Source organism: Cherax quadricarinatus, chromosome 50 (assembly GCF_038502225.1).
Source record: "Cherax quadricarinatus isolate ZL_2023a chromosome 50, ASM3850222v1, whole genome shotgun sequence".
NCBI classification, from domain to species: Eukaryota; Metazoa; Arthropoda; class Malacostraca; order Decapoda; family Parastacidae; genus Cherax; species Cherax quadricarinatus.
In genome coordinates, this window is record NC_091341.1 from 24,166,868 (window position 1) to 24,184,426 (window position 17,559).

Consider the following 17,559-nt stretch of genomic DNA (forward strand, 5'->3'; position numbering starts at 1 on the left):
ACCTTTGTGAACCCCCAGTACAACCTTTGTGAACCCCCAGTACAACCTTTGTGGGCCCCCAGTACAACCTTTGTGAACCCCCAGTACAACCTTTGTGACCCCCAGTACAACCTTTGTGAACCCCCAGTACAACCTTTGTGAACCCCCAGTACAACCTTTGTGACCCCCAATACAACCTTTGTGAACCCCCAGTACAACCTTGGTGAACCCCCAGTACAACCTTTGTGAACCCCCAGTACAACCTTTGTGAACCCCCAGTACAACCTTTGTGAACCCCTAGTACAACCTTTGTGAACCCCCAGTACAATCTTTGTGAATCCCCAGTACAACCTTTGTGAACCCCCAGTACAACCTTTGTGAACACCCAGTACAACCTTTGTGTACCCCAGTACAACCTTTGTGAACCCCCAGTACAACCTTTGTGAACCCCCAGTACAACCTTTGTGGACCCGCAGTACAACCTTTGTGAACCCCCAGTACAACCTTTGTGGACCCCCAGTACAACCTTTGTGAACCCCCAGTACAACCTTTGTGAACCCCCAGTACAACCTTTGTGAACCCCCAGTACAACCTTTGTGGACCCCAGTACAACCTTTGTGAACCCCCAGTACAACCTTTGTGAACCCCCAGTACAACCTTTGTGGACCGGCAGTACAACCTTTGTGAACCCCCAGTACAACCTTTGTGAACCCCCAGTACAACCTTTGTGAACCCCCAGTACAACCTTTGTGAACCCCCAGTACAACCTCTGTGAACCCCCAGTACAACCTTTGTGAACCCCAGTACAACCTTTGTGAACCCCCAGTACAACCTTTGTGAACCCCCAGTACAACCTTTGTGAACCCCTAGTACAACCTTTGTGAACCCCAGTACAACCTTTGTGGACCCCCAGTACAACCTTTGTGGACCCCCAGTACAACCTTTGTGAACCCCCAGTACAACCTTTGTGAACCCCCAGTGCAACCTTTGTGAACCCCCAGTAAAACCTTTGTGAACCCCCAGTACAACCTTTGTGGACCCCCAGTACAATCTTTGTGAACCCCCAGTACAACCTTTGTGGACCCCCAGTACAATCTTTGTGAACCCCCAGTACAACCTTTGTGAACCCCCAGTACAACCTTTGTGAACCCCCAGTACAACCTTTGTGGACCCCCAGTACAACCTTTGTGAACCCCCAGTACAACCTTTGTGAACCCCCAGTACAACCTTTGTGAACCCCCAGTACAACCTTTGTGAACCCCCAGTACAACCTTTGTGAACCCCCAGTACAACCTTTGTGGGCCCCCAGTACAACCTTTGTGAACCCCCAGTACAACCTTTGTGACCCCCAGTACAACCTTTGTGAACCCCCAGTACAACCTTTGTGAACCCCCAGTACAACCTTTGTGACCCCCAATACAACCTTTGTGAACCCCCAGTACAACCTTTGTGAACCCCCAGTACAACCTTTGTGAACCCCCAGTGCAACCTTTGTGAACCCCCAGTACAACCTTTGTGAACCCCTAGTACAACCTTTGTGAACCCCCAGTACAACCTTTGTGGACACCCAGTACAACCTTTGTGGACCCCCAGTACAACCTTTGTGAACCCCCAGTATAACCTTTGTGAACCCCCAGTAAAACCTTTGTGAACCCCCAGTACAACCTTTGTGAACCCCCAGTACAATCTTTGTGGATCCCCAGTACAACCTTTGTGAACCCCCAGTACAACCTTTGTGGACCCCCAGTACAACCTTTGTGGACCCCCAGTACAACCTTTGTGGACCCCCAGTACAACCTTTGTGGATCCCAGTACAACCTTTGTGGACCCACAGTACAACCTTTGTGAACCCCCAGTGCAACCTTTGTGGACCCCCAGTACAACCTTTGTGGACCCCCAGTACAACATTTGTGAACCTCCAGTACAACCTTTGTGGACCCTCAGTACAACCTTTGTGGACCCCCAGTACAACCTTTGTGGACCCCCTGTACAACCTTTGTGAACCCCCAGTACAACCTTCCTGGACCCCCAGTACAACATTTGTGAACCCCAGTACAACCTCTGTGGACCCCCAGTACAACCTTTGTGGACCCCCAGTACAACCTTTGTGAACCCCCAGTACAACCTTTGTGGACCCCCAGTACAACCTTTGTGGACCCCAAGTACAACCTTTGTGGACCCCAAGTACAACCTTTGTGGACCCCCAGTACAACCTTTGTGAACCCCCAGTACGACCTTCGTGGACCCCCAGTACAACCTTTGTGAACCCCCAGTACAACATTCGGGAACCCGCAGTACAACCTTCGTGGACCCCCAGTACAACCTTTGTGAACCCCCAGTACAACCTTTGTGAACCCCCAGTACAACCTTTGTGAACCCCCAGTACAACCTTTGTGGACCCCCAGTACAACCTTTGTGAACCCCCAGTACAACCTTTGTGAACTCCCAGTACAACCTTTGTGAACCCCCAGTACAACCTTTGTGGACCCCCAGTACAACCTTTGTGGACCCCCAGTACAACCTTTGTGAACCCCCAGTACAACCTTTGTGAACCCCCAGTACAACCTTTGTGGACCCCCAGTACAACCTTTGTGAACCCCCAGTACAACCTTTGTAACCCCCAGTACAATCTTTGTGAAGCCCCAGTACAACCTTTGTGAACCCCCAGTACAAACTTTGTGGACCCCCAGTACAACCTTTGTGAACCCCCAGTACAACCTTTGTGGACCCCCAGTACAACCTTAGTGGACCCCCAGTACAACCTTCGTGGACCCCCAGTACAACCTTTGTGTACCCCCTGTACAACCTTTGTGAACCCCCAGTACAACCTTTGTGACCCCCAGTACAACCTTTGTGAACCCCCAGTACAACCTTTGTGAACCCCCAATACAACCTTTGTGAACCCCCAGTACAACCTTTATGGATCCCCAGTACAACCTTTGTGAACCCCCAATACAACTTTTGTGGACCCGTAGTACAACCTTTGTGGACCCCCAGTACAACCTTTGTGAACCCCCAGTACAACCTTCGTGGACCCCCAGTACAACCTTTGTGAACCCCCAGTACAACCTTCCTGGACCCCCAGTACAACCTTCGTGGACCCCCAGTACAACCTTCGTGGACCCCCAGCACAACCTTTATGGATCCCCAGTACAACCTTTGTGAACCCCCAGTACAGCCTTTGTGGACCCCTAGTACAACCTTTGTGGGCCCCCAGTACAACCTTTGTGTACCCCCAGTACAACCTTTGTGGATCCCCAGTACAACCTTTGTGAATCCCCAGTACAACCTTTGTGGACCCCTAGTACAACCTTTGTGGACCCCCAGTACAACCTCTGTGAACCCCCAGTACAACCTTCGTGGACCCCCAGTACAACCTTTGTGAACCCCCTGTACAACCTTTGGGAACCCCCAGTACAACCTTCGTGGACCCCCAGTACAACCTTTGTGAACCCCCAGTACAACCTTTATGGATCCCCAGTACAACCTTTGTGAACCCCCAGTACAACCTTCGTGGACCCCCAGTACAACCTTTGTGAACCCCCAGTACAACCTTCGTGGACCCCCAGTACAACCTTTATGGACCCCCAGCACAACCTTTATGGATCCCCAGTACAACCTTTGTGAACCCCAGTACAACCTTTGTGGACCCCTAGTACAACCTTTGTGGGCCCCCAGTACAACCTTTGTGGACCCCCAGTGCAACCTTTGTGGATCCCCAGTACAACCTTTGTGAATCCCCAGTACAACCTTTGTGGACCCCTAGTACAACCTTTGTGGACCCCCAGTACAACCTTTGTGGATCCCCAGTACAACCTTTGTGGACCCCCAGTACAAGCTTTTTGGACCCCCAGTACAACCTTTGTGGACTCCCAGTACAACCTTTGTGGATCCCCAGTACAACCTTTGTGAGCCCCCAGTACAACCTTTGTGAATCCCCATACAACCTTTGTGGACCCCTAGTACAACCTTTGTGGTTCCCCAGTACAACCTTTGTGGATCACCAGTACAACCTTTGTGAACCCCCAGTACAACCTTTGTGAACCCTCAGTACAACCTTCGTGGATCCCCAATACAGCCTTTGTGGATCACCAGTACAACCTTTGTGAACCCCCAGTACAACCTTTGTGAAACCCCAATACAACCTTTGTGAACCCCCAGGGGTCCGCGAACCACAGGTTGAGAACCGCAGGATTAGAATATGAATCTGACAACTGTACGTGTTGGTTCCCCTTCAAGGAAAACACCAGTCAAGGGTTCTTGATTCAAGAAACTCCAGTTACCTCTAGAACACCCCTGCATGACTGCTACGGATTTAGCGCCTCCTCGTGAATATAAAAAGAATAATAATTAACAAGGTAGTGGACTTGCAAGTCTGGGTGTAAGCCAAGAGATTTCCTGCAAGTGCGGTGCTCGCTGAGGCATCGCAATTTACAGCTGTGTGGCAGACATTCACAGACGTCCTGTGGGAGGGTTATGAGAGACATGAACCCTGAACTTCCTCAGATGGAGACAACAGTGAGCGGTGAACCAACACAAGAGTAACAGCACACTAAAACCTGTGCAGCCAGCTGGAGAAGAAACCTCAAAGTAAACAGCACGTATTGTGGGGAAAAAGGAGAAGAGAAGTCTAAAACTAATTTATCTCCGACATATTTCATGTCAGTTACTAATGGAAATCGTTGGATGGCTTCGTTTGTCTGTTTCTAGATCATGGTTAGCAAGTTAAGTGTCCTCAGATCATGGTTAGGAAGTTTTGTCCTCAGATCATGGTTAGGAAGTTGTGTCCTTAGTCATGGTTAGGAAGTTAAGTATCCTTAGATCATGTTTATGAAGTTGTGTCCTCAGATCATGGTTAGGAAGTTAAGTGTCCTCAGATAATGGTTAGGAAGTTAAGTGTCCTCAGATCATGGTTAGGAAGTTAAGTGTCCTCAGATCATGGTTAGGAAGTTAAGTGTCCTCAGATAATGGTTAGGAAGTTAAGTGTCCTCAGATCATGGTTAGGAAGTTAAGTATCCTCAGATCAAGGTTAGGAAGTTGTGTCCTCAGATAATGGTTATAAGTTGTGTCCTCAGATCATGGTTAGCAAGTTAAGTGTCCTCAGATAATGGTTAGCAAGTTAAGTATCCTCAGATCATGGTTAGGAAGAAGTTCAGTGTCCTCAGTTCCTAGTTAGGTAGTTGTGTCCTCAGTTCCTAGTTAGGTAGTAGGGATGCTTTATGTGGAAATGATCTACCTGGGATGAAGCTGACAGATCATTGTTTTTATATTAAACCCAAACTGACCGCTAAGGACCATCCACACCGCTGGTGTGGCTGGACCTTAGCTAACCATCCACACCACTGGTGTGGCTGGACCTTAGCTAACCATCCACACCGCTGGTGTGGCTGGACCTTAGCTAACCATCCACACCAGCGCTCCCTAATGACGACATCCCCACGACATCAATATACTCGAAATCAAGCCACACACTGCAGAACACTTTCTTCACAAGCATTAAATATGCGTTATCGCCTGTGTCAACATTCGACAACTTGTCTACTGAGTGGCTGATGTTGACACTCAATTCGTCTTTCCTTCAAGCACCTTGAACTCGGTCCGTGAACCATGTGCGGCAAGGTGCGACATGCTGTCACAAACCGTGATTGCATGTCATGCCACTAACCTTTGACGTAAACTTCCGCTACACATACACACACACACACAGACACACACACACACACACACACACACACACATACAAACACTACAAACACACACACACACACACACACACACACACACACACACACACACACACACACACACACACACACACACACGCACACACACACACACACACACACACGCACATCTCTCCATGGGTCCTGAGAGAGGGAGCAGAGGCGCTATGTGTACCCCTAACAACAATATTCAATACATCTATCGAAACAGGGAGATTGCCTGAGGCATGGAAGACAGCAAATGTAGTCCCAATCTTTAAAAATGGAGACAGACATGAAGCACTAAACTACAGACCAGTGTCACTGACATGTATAGTATGCAAAGTCATGGAGAAGATTGTCAGGAGAAGAGTGGTGGAACACCTAGAAAGGAATGATCTCATCACCAGCAGCCAACATGGTTTCAGGGACGGGAAATCCTGTGTCACAAACCTACTGGAGTTCTATGACATGGTGACAGCAGTAGGATTGCATTTTCTTGGACTGCAAGAAGGCGTTTGACACAGTTCCACACAAGAGATTAGTGCAAAAACTGGAGGACCAAGCAGGGATAAAAGGGAAGGCACTATAATGGATCAGGGAATACTTGTCAGGAAGACAGCAGCGAGTCATGGTACGCGGCGAGGTGTCAGAGTGGGCACCTGTGACCAGCGGGGTCCCACAAGGATCAGTCCTAGACCAGTGCTGTTTCTGGTATTTGTAAACGACATGACGGAAGGAACAGATTCCGAAGTGTCCCTGTTTGCAGATGACGTGAAGTTGATGAGAAGAATTCATTCGATCGAAGACCAGGCAGAACTACAAAGGGATCTGGACAGGCTGCAGACCTGGTCCAGCAATTGGCTCCTGGAGTTCAACCCCACCAAGTGCAAAGTCATGAAGATTGGGGAAGGACAAAGAAGACCACAGACGGAGTACAGTCTAGGGGACCAGAGACTACAAACCTCACTCAAGGAAAAAGATCTTGGGGTGAGTATAACACCAGGCACATCTCCTGAAGCGCATATCAACCAAATAACTGCTGCAGCATATGGGCGCCTAGCAAACCTCAGCATTCCGACATCTTAATAAGGAATCGTTCAGGACCCTGTACACCGTGTACGTTAGGCTCATATTGGAGTATGCGTCACCAGTTTGGAACCCACACCTAGCCAAGCACGTAAAGAAACTAGAGAAAGTGCAAAGGTTTGCAACAAGACTAGTTCCAGAGCTAAGAGGTATGTCCTACGAGGAGAGGTTATGGGAAATCAACCTGACGACACTGGAGGACAGGAGAGATAGGGGGGACATGATAACTACATACAAAATACTGAGAGGAATTGACAAGGTGGACAAAGACAGGATGTTCCAGAGATGGGACACAGCAACAAGGGGACACAGTTGGAAGTTGAAGACACAGATGAATCACAGGGATGTTAGGAAGTATTTCTTCAGCCACAGAGTAGTCAGTAAGTGGAATAGTTTGGGAAGCGATGTAGTGGAGGCAGGATCCATACATAGCTTTAAGCAGAGGTATGATAAAGCTCACGGTTCAGGGAGTAACCTAGTAGCGACCAGTGAAGAGGCGGGGCCAGGAGCTTGGACTCGAACCCTGAAACCTCAACTAGGTGAGTACACACACACACACACACACAGTGGTGAGAGCCATTAATAATGTTATCACGGTATCTTCGTCCCTGTTTTGTTCCGGAGATAACTGCAGTCCATCTCTTAGAAATATTTCTTCAGTGAAAGGAAGGTTATTAAAATTATGAGTACAACTTTAGTATTCACTTTCTTGTGATTAATTTCAAGTATTGTAGTGTTCATCTGCGGATCTGTTAAGTTAACGCTTGTAGTGCAATGGTGACAGTAAGAGCAAACTGAGGGTGTAGTGGTGACAGTAAGAGCAAACTGAGGGTGTAGTGGTGACAGTAAGAGGAAACTGAGGGTGTAGTGGTGACAGTAAGAGCAAACTGAGGGTGTAGTGGTGACAACAGCAGACTGGGAGTGTAGTGATGAAAGTATGTTGTGCTAAAACATGGCTCTGTTGACTCCATTATTTCACACTATGACGACAACGAGATTTCTTGAGTGGTCCTCCAGATAAGGGAAAACCAGGAAGGTGTATGGTAACAGAAGGTTTACGGTGATAAGGGCGAGTGGAAGGCAACGGAGGATGGAGTAGAATGAGGAGTTTTCTGATTAGTTTGACTACGCTGGTTAAGCTCTTGTTTTAATATTACTATTCGAAATCTGTGTTTTCTATGTGACTTCCTCTTGTATTCCAGTTTGACGACATCGTGAAAAATAACCTTGGAGAGTGTACCCACCTGTAAGAGTAATGTGTCGTGTTTTGCAGATGGGTTGTTGAGCTACAGCGTAGGTGGTGGGCCATACAAGACGTACGTGGGTGCGGGCGTGGGTGACAGTGTGAGCGTGGGTGAGGGGCTGCTGTATGATGGGCGTGTGGGCGGTCAGGAGGAGCTGGACGCAGCGCCCCCAGACACCCAGGAACCACTCCAGGTCGAAGGTAAATAATAAGCGTATTAGTATATTTTTCTTCTTTGACTTTCCAGTGACTGAATACAGAAGAGGTTACTAGCCCTTTGCTTCCGAGATTTTGGTCGCTTTTACCACACGTATGGCTTATGGGTCAAGAATTCTAGCTCACCATCTCCATGAATATGTTCCCTGCTCTGGGTCCTCTTGCACTGACGGGGACAGCCATTGAGTAAGAAAAAAAAACATAACATATTTTTAATTTCCCTCAACTAGAGCCTTTGAATAATGATAATGATAATAATAATATAATAATCGTGCACTAGCCTACCACGCCATCTTTCACAGGATTGGAACCAGCCCCAGACACTCCCGTCATGATGGTCTTTAACTTCGACGTTATGAGGAGGTTCCGGGCACTATACTTCTACCTCACCACCTCCCAGTTGGGCACCCAGGTGAGTCTCCTGTCTCCAGTATCTTTTTGAGATACTGTCCAAAGGTCATCCCACTACTCTACTCCCTTGTTCATATGGCACAAGAGTGCCACATAAACAACATCAACCATCTACACAACAGTGGTACATAACATCAACCATCTACACAACAATGTGCTATATAACATCAACCATATACATTACTGCAACAAGTTCGACCACAAGAAATTATGGTTCATCCTGCAGGAGACCGTAAGGACGACATTTGTCTGCAGCTAAGGTTATAGAGGCTAGTTACCAAATCTCGACCTAATGTGCTGAGCTCTCGCTGGTAATTACAGCAACCAATCTAATTTACTTTGAAATGAAGAGTATGCATATTATGAATAATTAAGCGAGTATAGGTATACATACACGCATGCGTGCGTGTGTGTGTGTGTGTGTACTCACCAAGTTGTACTCACCTAGTTGAGGTTGCAGGGGTCGAGTCCAAGCTCCTGGCCCCGCCTCTTCACTGGTCGCCACTAGGTCACTCTCCCTGAACCATGAGCTTTATCGTACCTCTGCTTAAAGCTATGTATGGATCCTGCCTCCACTACATCTCTTCCCAAACTATTCCACTTCCTGACTACTCTGTGGCTGAAGAAATACTTCCTAACATCCCTGTGATTCATCTGTGTCCTCAGCTTCCAACTGTGTGTGTGTGTGTGTGTGTGTGTGTGTGTGTGTGTGTGTGTGTGTGTGTGTGTGTGTGTGTGTGTGTGTACAGTTACTTATTTGTAGTTGCAGAGGTCGAGTCACAGCTCCTGGCCCCGCCTCTTCGCTGGTCGCTACTAGGGCCACTCTCCCTGCTCCATGAGCTTTATCGTATCGTGTGTGTGTGCGTTAAACTATTTATATTGACCCATTTGTGTTGTCACGAGGTTGAATCTCAGCTCCTGACCCTGCCTCTCAAACTAGCCGCTACTCGGTTCCTTCCCTCTTGGCAGCGTGATCACTGTCATACCTATTCTTAAAGCCACGCATGAATCCTTCACTCTCAGTAAGGACATTCATTTTATTTCCAGCCGACAATCAAGGCTTCAGCGATGTTTGGGTCTAACTCAAGTGTGTTGGACGAGACGGCAGTCACCACCACCTGGACCACACCTGACCTCACTCCAGCGGGGTCACAGAACCTCACCTTTGACCTGCGGCAGCGGCCGGCCGCGAGCCTGCAGGTGGAGGTTGAGGTGTCGCAGCTGGAGGTCAACATCCTGGAGGTGTACTTCGACTCCAGTAAGTCTCCAATAATGTCTCTTTTAATGTTACTTCCCTCGGTAGGAAAACTTTTTTACATGGAGCCGCAGGTGCTAGACCGCAGGTGCTGGACCACAGGTGCTGGACCACAGGTACTGGACCACAGGTGCTGGACCACAGGTGCTGGACCACAGGTGCTGGACCACAGGTGCTGGACCACAGGTGCTGGACCACAGGTGCTGGACCACAGGTGCTGGACCACAGGTGCTGGACCGCAGGTGCTGGACCGCAGGTGCTGGACCACAGGTGCTGGACCACAGGTGATGGACCACAGGTGATGGACCACAGGTGATGGATCACAGGTGATGGACCACAGGTGATGGACCACAGGTGATGGACCACAGGTGATGGACCACAGGTGATGGACCACAGGTGATGGATCACAGGTGATGGACCACAGGTGATGGACCACAGGTGATGGACCACAGGTTATGGACCACAGGTGATGGACCACAGGTGATGGACCACAGGTGATGGACCACAGGTGATGGACCACAGGTGATGGACCACAGGTGATGGACCACAGGTGCTGGACCACAGGTGATGGACCACAGGTGATGGACCACAGGTGATGGACCACAGGTGATGGACCACAGGTGCTGGACCACAGGTGATGGACCACAGGTGATGGACCACAGGTGATGGACCACAGGTGATGGACCACAGGTGATGGACCACAGGTGCTGGACCACAGGTGATGGACCACAGGTGATGGACCACAGCTGCTGGGAAACTCTGGTTGTGGTCCGGTGGTCACTAACGTTCAAGTGTCGTGTCTTGTGAAATATTTTCCCAAAGTTCAAGAAATATGTCTGTCCTTGATGTGGGAAGGACTGTGTGTGTACTCACCTATTTGTACTCACCTATTTGTGGTTGCAGGGGTCGAGTCCTAGCTCCTGGCCCCGCCTCTTCACCGGTTGCTACTAGGCCCTCTCTCTCCCCGCTCCATGAGCTTTATCAAACCTCGTCTTAAAACTGTGTATGGTTCCTGCCTCCACTACGTCATTTTCTAGGCTATTCCACTGCCTTACAACTCTATGACTGAAGAAATGTGTGTGTGTGTGTGTGTGTGTGTGTGTGTGTGTGTGTGTGTGTGTACTCATTTATTTGTGGTTGCAGGGGTCGAGACTCAGCTCCTGGCCCCGCCTCTTCATTGATCGCTACTAGGTCCTCTCTCTCTCCCTGCTCCATGAGCTTTGTCATACTTCGTCTTGAAGCTATGTATGGTTCCTGTGTGTGTGTGTGTGTGTGTGTGTGTGTGTTGCACCGTCCTAAATATTTGCAATATGAAATATTACAATATAGATATAATTTGAAGTAATGTTGCAAGTTAATGTTGTGCGTGTGTGATAGGTCCCTGTTACTGTGCTCTGAGTGACTGGCAGCAACGACCAGTCACCAGCCCTAAGGAACACACGGCCGACCGTCCGCCCATCCCGCCCGCCGACGTGTGGGCTGTGTACACCGCCCACCAGCACCGCACTTACGTGGGCGTGGCCGTGGGCTTTAGCGTGGGCGTGGGAGTCCTGGTGCTGGTGTGGGCGGGAGTGTGGCTGCGACGCAGGAGAGGCAAAACCTCGTCTCCCAGGGTCTTCCGCCGCCCACCTCCGGATACCCTCGACATGAAGAGCCTGATGGAAGGCGTGGGTGTGGGCGTGAACATCCTGGGAAGCACCACGCCCACCTACGAGGAGGGGAGCTGCTTGCTGTATGATGACCTGCAGAAGACACCCCTGGTGACACCCTACAACACCCTCCGAGCCTCTACCCCTGACGCAGCCCCTGTCTACTCTACCCCTGACGCAGCTCCTGTCTACTCCATCTCTGACTCAGCCCCTGTCTACGCCACCCCTACCGCCCTCAGACCCTCCTCCACCTTCCCCTGCACCTCTTCCTTCACGCCCATACCCCGCCCTGTCACCCTCGCCTCCATCTCCAGACCACACCAAACACTATCACGCCCGCCGCCCATCCCGCCTACATCTGAGAAGTGCAACACACAGATCCAGGTAAATCATCTCTCTCTCTTAACTTCCTTAATAATAATAATAATAATAATAATAATAATAATAATAATAATAATAATAATAATAATAAACACTGACCTTTATCCACAGGTACCTACCTGTAGGATACCTGTAGTCGCTTCTTGGGGGTCACTGTTCCCGCGGCCAGGTCCTAGACCAGGCATAGTGGTTGCTGGCCTGATCAACCAGGCTGCTGGTGTTCGCTGCACGCAGACCAACGTACGCACCACAGCCCGGCTGATCAGGAACTGACTTGTGGTTGAGGTCCCAGCCACCAGCAGTGTCTTGCGGTTAAGATCCCAGACCTGGTCCCCCAGCATGTCTTGTGGTTGAGGTCCCAGACCTAGCCAACAGCAGTATGTTTTGTGGTTGAGGTCCCAGACCTAGCCAACAGCAGTATGTTTTGTGGTTGAGGTCCCAGACCCAGCCACCAGCAGCAGTAAGGGCAAGATTTTGCGTGTTCAACACCGCTATGTTTTTTATAAATTTTATATTGACGTTAACGACAGCGTTTGTGTGTATTTATGGGATTGGTGGCACTGTTTACCTGCCGGAGGTCGGGTCAGCCTGCTGGCCACCAGACCCGGCTATGTCTTGAAGGTTGAGCCAGCCTGCTGGCCACTAGAGCTGGCTGTGTCCTGAAGGTCGGGCCAGCCTGCTGGCCACTAGAGCTGGCTGTGTCTTGAAGATCGGGCCAGCCTGCTGGCCACCAGGCCCAGCTGTGTCTTGAAGGTGGAGCCAGCCTGCTGGCCACCAGGCCCAGCTGTGTCTTGAAGGTGGAGCCAGCCTGCTGGCCACCAGACCCAGCTGTGTCTTGAAGGTGGAGCCAACCTGCTGGCCACCAGGCCCAGCTGTGTCTTGAAGGTGGAGCCAACCTGCTGGCCACCAGGCCCAGCTGTGTCTTGAAGGTGGAGCCAACCTGCTGGCCACCAGGCCCAGCTGTGTCTTGAAGGTGGAGCCAACCTGCTGGCCACCAGGCCCAGCTGTGTCTTGAAGGTGGAGCCAACCTGCTGGCCACCAGGCCCAGCTGTGTCTTGAAGGTGGAGCCAACCTGCTGGCCACCAGGCCCAGCTGTGTCTTGAAGGTGGAGCCAACCTGCTGGCCACCAGGCCCAGCTGTGTCTTGAAGGTGGAGCCAACCTGCTGGCCACCAGGCCCAGCTGTGTCTTGAAGGTGGAGCCAACCTGCTGGCCACCAGGCCCAGCTGTGTCTTGAAGGTGGAGCCAACCTGCTGGCCACCAGGCCCAGCTGTGTCTTGAAGGTGGAGCCAACCTGCTGGCTACCAGGCCCAGCTGTGTCTTGAAGGTGGAGCCAACCTGCTGGCCACCAGGCCCAGCTGTGTCTTGAAGGTGGAGCCAACCTGCTGGCCACCAGACCCAGCTGTGTCTTGAAGGTGGAGCCAACCTGCTGGCCACCAGGCCCAGCTGTGTCTTGAAGGTGGAGCCAACCTGCTGGCCACCAGACCCAGCTGTGTCTTGAAGGTGGAGCCAACCTGCTGGCCACCAGGCCCAGCTGTGTCTTGAAGGTGGAGCCAACCTGCTGGCCACCAGACCCAGCTGTGTCTTGAAGGTGGAGCCAACCTGCTGGCCACCAGGCCCAGCTGTGTCTTGAAGGTGGAGCCAACCTGCTGGCCACCAGGCCCAGCTGTGTCTTGAAGGTGGAGCCAACCTGCTGGCCACCAGACCCAGCTGTGTCTTGAAGGTGGAGCCAACCTGCTGGCCACCAGGCCCAGCTGTGTCTTGAAGGTGGAGCCAACCTGCTGGCCACCAGACCCAGCTGTGTCTTGAAGGTGGAGCCAACCTGCTGGCCACCAGGCCCAGCTGTGTCTTGAAGGTGGAGCCAACCTGCTGGCCACCAGGCCCAGCTGTGTCTTGAAGGTGGAGCCAACCTGCTGGCCACCAGACCCAGCTGTGTCTTGAAGGTGGAGCCAACCTGCTGGCTACCAGGCCCAGCTGTGTCTTGAAGGTGGAGCCAACCTGCTGGCCATCAGACCCAGCTGTGTCTTGAAGGTGGAGCCAACCTGCTGGCCACCAGGCCCAGCTGTGTCTTGAAGGTGGAGCCAACCTGCTGGCCACCAGGCCCAGCTGTGTCTTGAAGGTGGAGCCAACCTGCTGGCCACCAGGCCCAGCTGTGTCTTGAAGGTGGAGCCAGCCTGCTGGCCACCAGGCCCAGCTGTGTCTTGAAGGTGGAGCCAACCTGCTGGCCACCAGGCCCAGCTGTGTCTTGAAGGTGGAGCCAACCTGCTGGCCACCAGGCCCAGCTGTGTCTTGAAGGTGGAGCCAACCTGCTGGCCACCAGGCCCAGCTGTGTCTTGAAGGTGGAGCCAACCTGCTGGCCACCAGGCCCAGCTGTGTCTTGAAGGTGGAGCCAACCTGCTGGCCCACCAGAGCCGGCTGTGTCTTGAAGGTGGAGCCAGCCTGCTGGCCACCAGAGCCGGCTGTAATATTTCCTCAGATATTCTTTTATATTCTATTATATTACCAGCTAAGTAATATTTCTCGTCGTCTTTATCTTCTTCATTCTGAAGACTTTTGAAATGAAGAAAAAAGAAGTCAAAATGGCACGACTGCATTATTATTATATTACTATTTTATTATTATTATTATTATTATTATTATTATTATTATTATTATTATTATTATAGTCATTTCACAATTTACCCACGTTTTTTGAGTTGTCAACTGTTCCTAGTTGTGACTGGTACCATGATGGTGAGATGGGTGCCATGATAGTGTGACAAGTACCATGGTAGTGTGACAGGTACCATGGTAGTGTGACAGGTGTTATGATAGTGTGATAGGTGCCATGGTAGTGGGACAGGTGCTATGGTAGTGTGACAGGTGCTATGGCAGTGTGACAGGTATTATGATAGTCTGATAGGTGCCATGGTAATGGGACAGGTGCCATGATAGTGTGACAGATGCTATGGTAGTGTGACAGGTGTTATGGTAGTGTAACAGGTGCCATGGTAGTAGGACAGGTGTCATGGAATGACCAGTGGCTGTGTACCCACACTGTCCCTCCCACACTTACTTGATCAAACATACATTATTGAAGATATTATCTGGTAGCGATATAACGTTCCAGTACATGACTGTTGAAGATCATTACTACCAGTACCCGTGCAAGTAGAGGACAGGAATGACAGTGTAAGTGAAGACAGCACTGACTGTGGGTATTAACAGTACACAGGCAATCTCCCTTCAATGTAGATTATAAGAAAACACTCGTTGGGATTTTTAACCAGGAGGTTAGCCACCCAGGGGCCCTTACTCAGACAGGATGGGACTTACACAGATGACAACAAGGAAATGAGTGAAATATTGAAATCCCAGTACGACTCTGTGTTTAGTGAACCACTAATCGGTCTGAGGATCGACGACCCAATGATTTCTCATGAATCAGCCTCAAAACTCCATAAATGTATGCCAGATTTCCGACATTACCCTAACTCCGGTAGATTTCGAAAAAGCCATTGACAACATGCCTATGCACTCAGCCCCGGGCCCAGACTCGTGGAACTCTGTTTTCATTAAGAACTGCAAGAAACCCTCACATGGATTCCCAAAATCTGCACAATCCAGGGCAACATGGGTTCAGGGCAGGTCGCTCCTGCCTCTCACAACTACTGGATCACTATGACATGGCCTTGGATGCACTGGAAGAAAATCAGAATGCAGATGTAATATACACAGACTTTGCAAAAGCATTTGACAAATGCGATCATGGCGTAATAGCCCATAAAATACGTGCTAAAGGAATAACTGGGAAAGTGGGGAGATGGATCTTCAACTTCCTAACAAATCGAACACAAAGAGTAGTGGTCAACAGAGTTAAATCGGAGGCTGCCATAGTGAAGAGCTCTGTTCCACAAGGCACAGTACTCGCCCCCATCTTATTCCTTATCCTCATATCAGACATAAACAGAGATATACACCACAGCACCGTATCATCCTTTGCGGATGATACTAGGATCTGCATGAGGCTGTCATCTGCTGAGGACGCGGTTAATCTCCAAGAAGATATAAACAAAGTTTTCTAATGGGCAACGGTAAACAATATGATGTTCAATGAGGACAAATTCCAACTACTCCGTTATGGGAAACTGGAGGAGATAATAACTAGAACAGAGTATACTACTGACTCCGGCCATACAATAGAGAGGAAAACTAATGTAAGGGACCTGGGAGTAGTAATGTCTGAGGATCTCACTTTCAAGGATCACAACAGTGCCACGATCGCACGTGCAAAGAAAATGATAGGATGGATAATGAGAACTTTCAAAACGAGAGATGCCAAGCCCATGATGATCCTTTTCAAATCACTTGTTCTCTCTAGGCTGGAATACTGCTGTACATTAACATCTCCATTCAAAGCAGGTGAAATCGCAGATCTAGAGAGTGTACAGAGATCCTTTACTGCACGTATAAGTTCTGTCAAGCACCTTAACTACTGGGAACGCTTGGAAGCACTTGACTTGTACTCGTTGGAACGCAGGAGGGAGAGATATATCATAATCTACACTTGGAAAATCTTGGAAGGAATGGTCCCAAATCTGCACACAGAAATCACTCCCTACGAAAGTAAAAGACTGGGCAGGCGATGCAAAATGCCGCCAATAAAAAGTAGGGGCGCCATTGGTACACTAAGGGAAAACACCATAAGTGTCCGGGGCCCAAAACTGTTTAACAGCCTCCCATCAAGCATTAGGGGAATTGCCAATAAACCCCTGGCTGCCTTCAAGAGAGAGCTGGACAGATACCTAAAGTCAGTGCCGGATCAGCCGGGCTGTGGCTCGTACGTTGGACTGCGTGCGGCCAGCAGTAACAGCCTAGTTGATCAGGCCCTGATCCATCGGGAGGCCTGGTCATGGACCGGGCCGCGGGGGCGTTGATCCCCGGAATAACCTCCAGGTAACCTCCAGGTAGCCCAAGAAAGGCAGTGCGTCAGCGGAGTGTCTGTCTGATTTCCATTGTGGTCCTTCAATCTTGTCCCCCAGGATGCCACCCACACCAGTTGATTGCATTAATGCAGGAATAATTCTGTATCTTACCCGCTCGTCGATTTAGTTCTGTCCATGTTCACCCGTTTATATGTCTGCCGTCCAAGACGTAAGTTGAGACGTTCTTCACTGATATATTTTCAAACAACTGTTGTTATTCCAGTATTGTACAAGTGTGTCTACAAGTGTTGTACCACTGTCTACAAGTGTTGTACCACTGTGTCTACAAGTGTTGTACCACTGTGTCTACAAGTGTTGTACCACTGTGTCTACAAGTGTTGTACCACTGTGTCTACAAGTGTTGTACCACTGTGTCTATAAGTGTTGTACCACTGTGTCTACAAGTGTTGTACCACTGTGTCTACAAGTGTTGTACCATCGTGTCTACAAGTGTTGTACCACTGTACCAGTTTAACGAAACAACCTTGTACCTCCGCAGCGTTGTCAATACAACCTGACAACACTGTTGTCAGCACAGCCTGGCACCAATGTTATCAACACAGCCTGGCACCTATGTTGTCAACACAGCCTGGCACCAATGTTGTCAACACAGCCTGGCACCAATGTTATCAACACAACCTGGCACCAATGTTGTCAACACAGCCTGCCATC

At 49.9% G+C, this 17,559-nt stretch overlaps 1 protein-coding gene across 1 annotated transcript in view; it reads left to right on the top strand.

The window, feature by feature from the left end:
- LOC128695265 (discoidin domain-containing receptor tyrosine kinase B) overlaps positions 1-17,559 on the top strand; it is a 430,413-nt gene that overhangs the window by 388,477 nt on the left and 24,377 nt on the right. Inside the window, exons 6-9 of the mRNA XM_070095538.1 lie at positions 8,044-8,214; positions 8,532-8,641; positions 9,688-9,898; positions 11,273-11,928. Coding sequence (XP_069951639.1) covers positions 8,044-8,214; positions 8,532-8,641; positions 9,688-9,898; positions 11,273-11,928 — 1,148 coding nt within the window. The remainder of the gene's footprint in view (positions 1-8,043; positions 8,215-8,531; positions 8,642-9,687; positions 9,899-11,272; positions 11,929-17,559) is intronic.